We start from the raw sequence: 1,839 nt of genomic DNA, 5'->3' as shown, positions 1-1,839 counted from the left end.
GCTGGGACTACAGGCATGCGCCACCATGCCCGGCTAATTTTTTTTCTATATATTTTTAGTTGTCCAATTAATTTCTTTCTTTTTTAGTAGAGAGGGGGTCTCGCTCTTGCTCAGGCTGGTTTTGAACTCCTGAGCTCAAGCAATCCGCCCGCCTCGGCCTCCCAGAGTGCTAAGATTACAGGCGTGAGCCACCGCGCCCGGCCGATAATTTCTTCTAACATTAATTACTGGTAAGCTGTGGATTCCCATTTTACTTTCTACTAATTCTGAGTTTCCCAAAACATGATTCCTTTAAGCTCAGATTTATTTATGTCACACTCGAACCAGCGCAAATATGCATGGCTGACTGAATATACCCTCTGACACAACAGGACAATTTCTAGGGTATTTTCAGAATGCCTAGATATTTTTCCATTTTATCACCCCATATCTTCAGCATGAACTAAAAAGGTGTCACACAAGATGAAAGGTAAAATTCTGTCCTATTTATTTCCTATTAAATTGTGTTACCACATTTCTAAGACCCTTAACTATTACCTGAAACACCCAGGAGTAGTAGATTCAGATCCTTCAGAGATGTTCCTGTGTAAGCATCTCTCTTGATTAAAATATGAGCCAGTACAATGTAAATCATCTCCAGTAACTGAATATTATTAAGCAATTGGCAAGCAAGATAATGAGAATACTGACCACAAAAAAGTCTTCTTCAAAGAATTGATTTTCTAGAAAAGACTTGCCTCTCTCTATACAAAAGGCAATATTGACCTACCTTGTTTTCGAACATCTTCTACAGCAGCTACAAGTTCCTCCTTGAGAAATTGACTTTCCTTTGCAATTTTATCCCCCTTCTCCAAGAAATTCTCAGTTGCTTGTTCAACAGATGCAGCCAAAACATGGGCCTTCTTAGAACGACCTCTCTTCTTATTAGAGGGCCCCTTACTATTGGTGTTTACCAGAGTTGTAACCTAAAAGTTTCATTTTTAAAAATTAAATTACAGTCAATTAAAATGAAAATGATAGGAAAACATCTTTAAAGATAGTAAGAATAAGTTATTCATTAAGGAAATGAAACATAACATTTATGAAATTCCACTAAGTATTAACAAATACACAACTCTCCATATTTGAGATATACAGTGATGATATTATAATTAGGTTCCAAAATAGTTTATTTTCTCAATGTGTAAGAAATATATACATATTTTTAATTCCTCAAATACAATCACTAGGTTTGATTTTACAAATTAAAAAATGATTAGCACTGGGCACTACAGCTCACACCTATAATCCCAGCACGTTGGAAGGCCACGGCAAGAGGACTGCGTGAGGCCAAGAGTTTGAGGTAAGCCTGGGCAACACAGCAAGATCCTGTCTCTACAAAAAATTTTAAAATTAGCTGGGTGTGGTGGTGTGCACCTGTAGTCTCAGCTAGTTGGAAGGCTGAGGCAAGAGGATAGCTTGAGCCCAGAATTTTGAGGCTACAGTAAGCTATGATGTCACTACTGCAGGCCAGCCTAGGCAATACAGCAAGACCCTGTCTCTAAAGAAAAAATGATTAAAGTTAAATGTCTCTACTATATGTCACCAAGAACTTCCAAAAAAAGAGGTTAACAATGAACATAGTTATGTGGAGGTTACACTATGCTACTGTTTTCAATATTTGCAAAATGTTTTAAGACAACTTACTTCTAAAGTCTTTTCATAGTTTATTCACACAAATCTCAGCAATTACTTGGTAAAGGAATAATAAATTCCTTGGCTGGGCGCGGTGGCTCACGCCTGTAATCCTAGCTCTCTGGAAGGCCGAGGCGGGCGGGTTGTTTGAGCTCAGGAGTTCGA

The 1,839-nt window shown here is 38.2% G+C and overlaps 1 protein-coding gene across 1 annotated transcript in view; it reads right to left on the bottom strand.

The window, feature by feature from the left end:
- Positions 1-1,839, bottom strand: part of CTNNA1 (catenin (cadherin-associated protein), alpha 1, 102kDa) — a 176,610-nt gene that overhangs the window by 141,912 nt on the left and 32,859 nt on the right. The window contains exon 3 of the mRNA XM_012646360.1: positions 770-965. Coding sequence (XP_012501814.1) covers positions 770-965 — 196 coding nt within the window. The remainder of the gene's footprint in view (positions 1-769; positions 966-1,839) is intronic.

This window comes from Propithecus coquereli, unplaced genomic scaffold (assembly GCF_000956105.1).
Source record: "Propithecus coquereli isolate 6110/MARCELLA unplaced genomic scaffold, Pcoq_1.0 Scaffold242, whole genome shotgun sequence".
In the NCBI taxonomy this organism is placed as follows: domain Eukaryota; kingdom Metazoa; phylum Chordata; class Mammalia; order Primates; family Indriidae; genus Propithecus; species Propithecus coquereli.
This window is presented reverse-complemented; position numbering and strand designations above follow the sequence as displayed.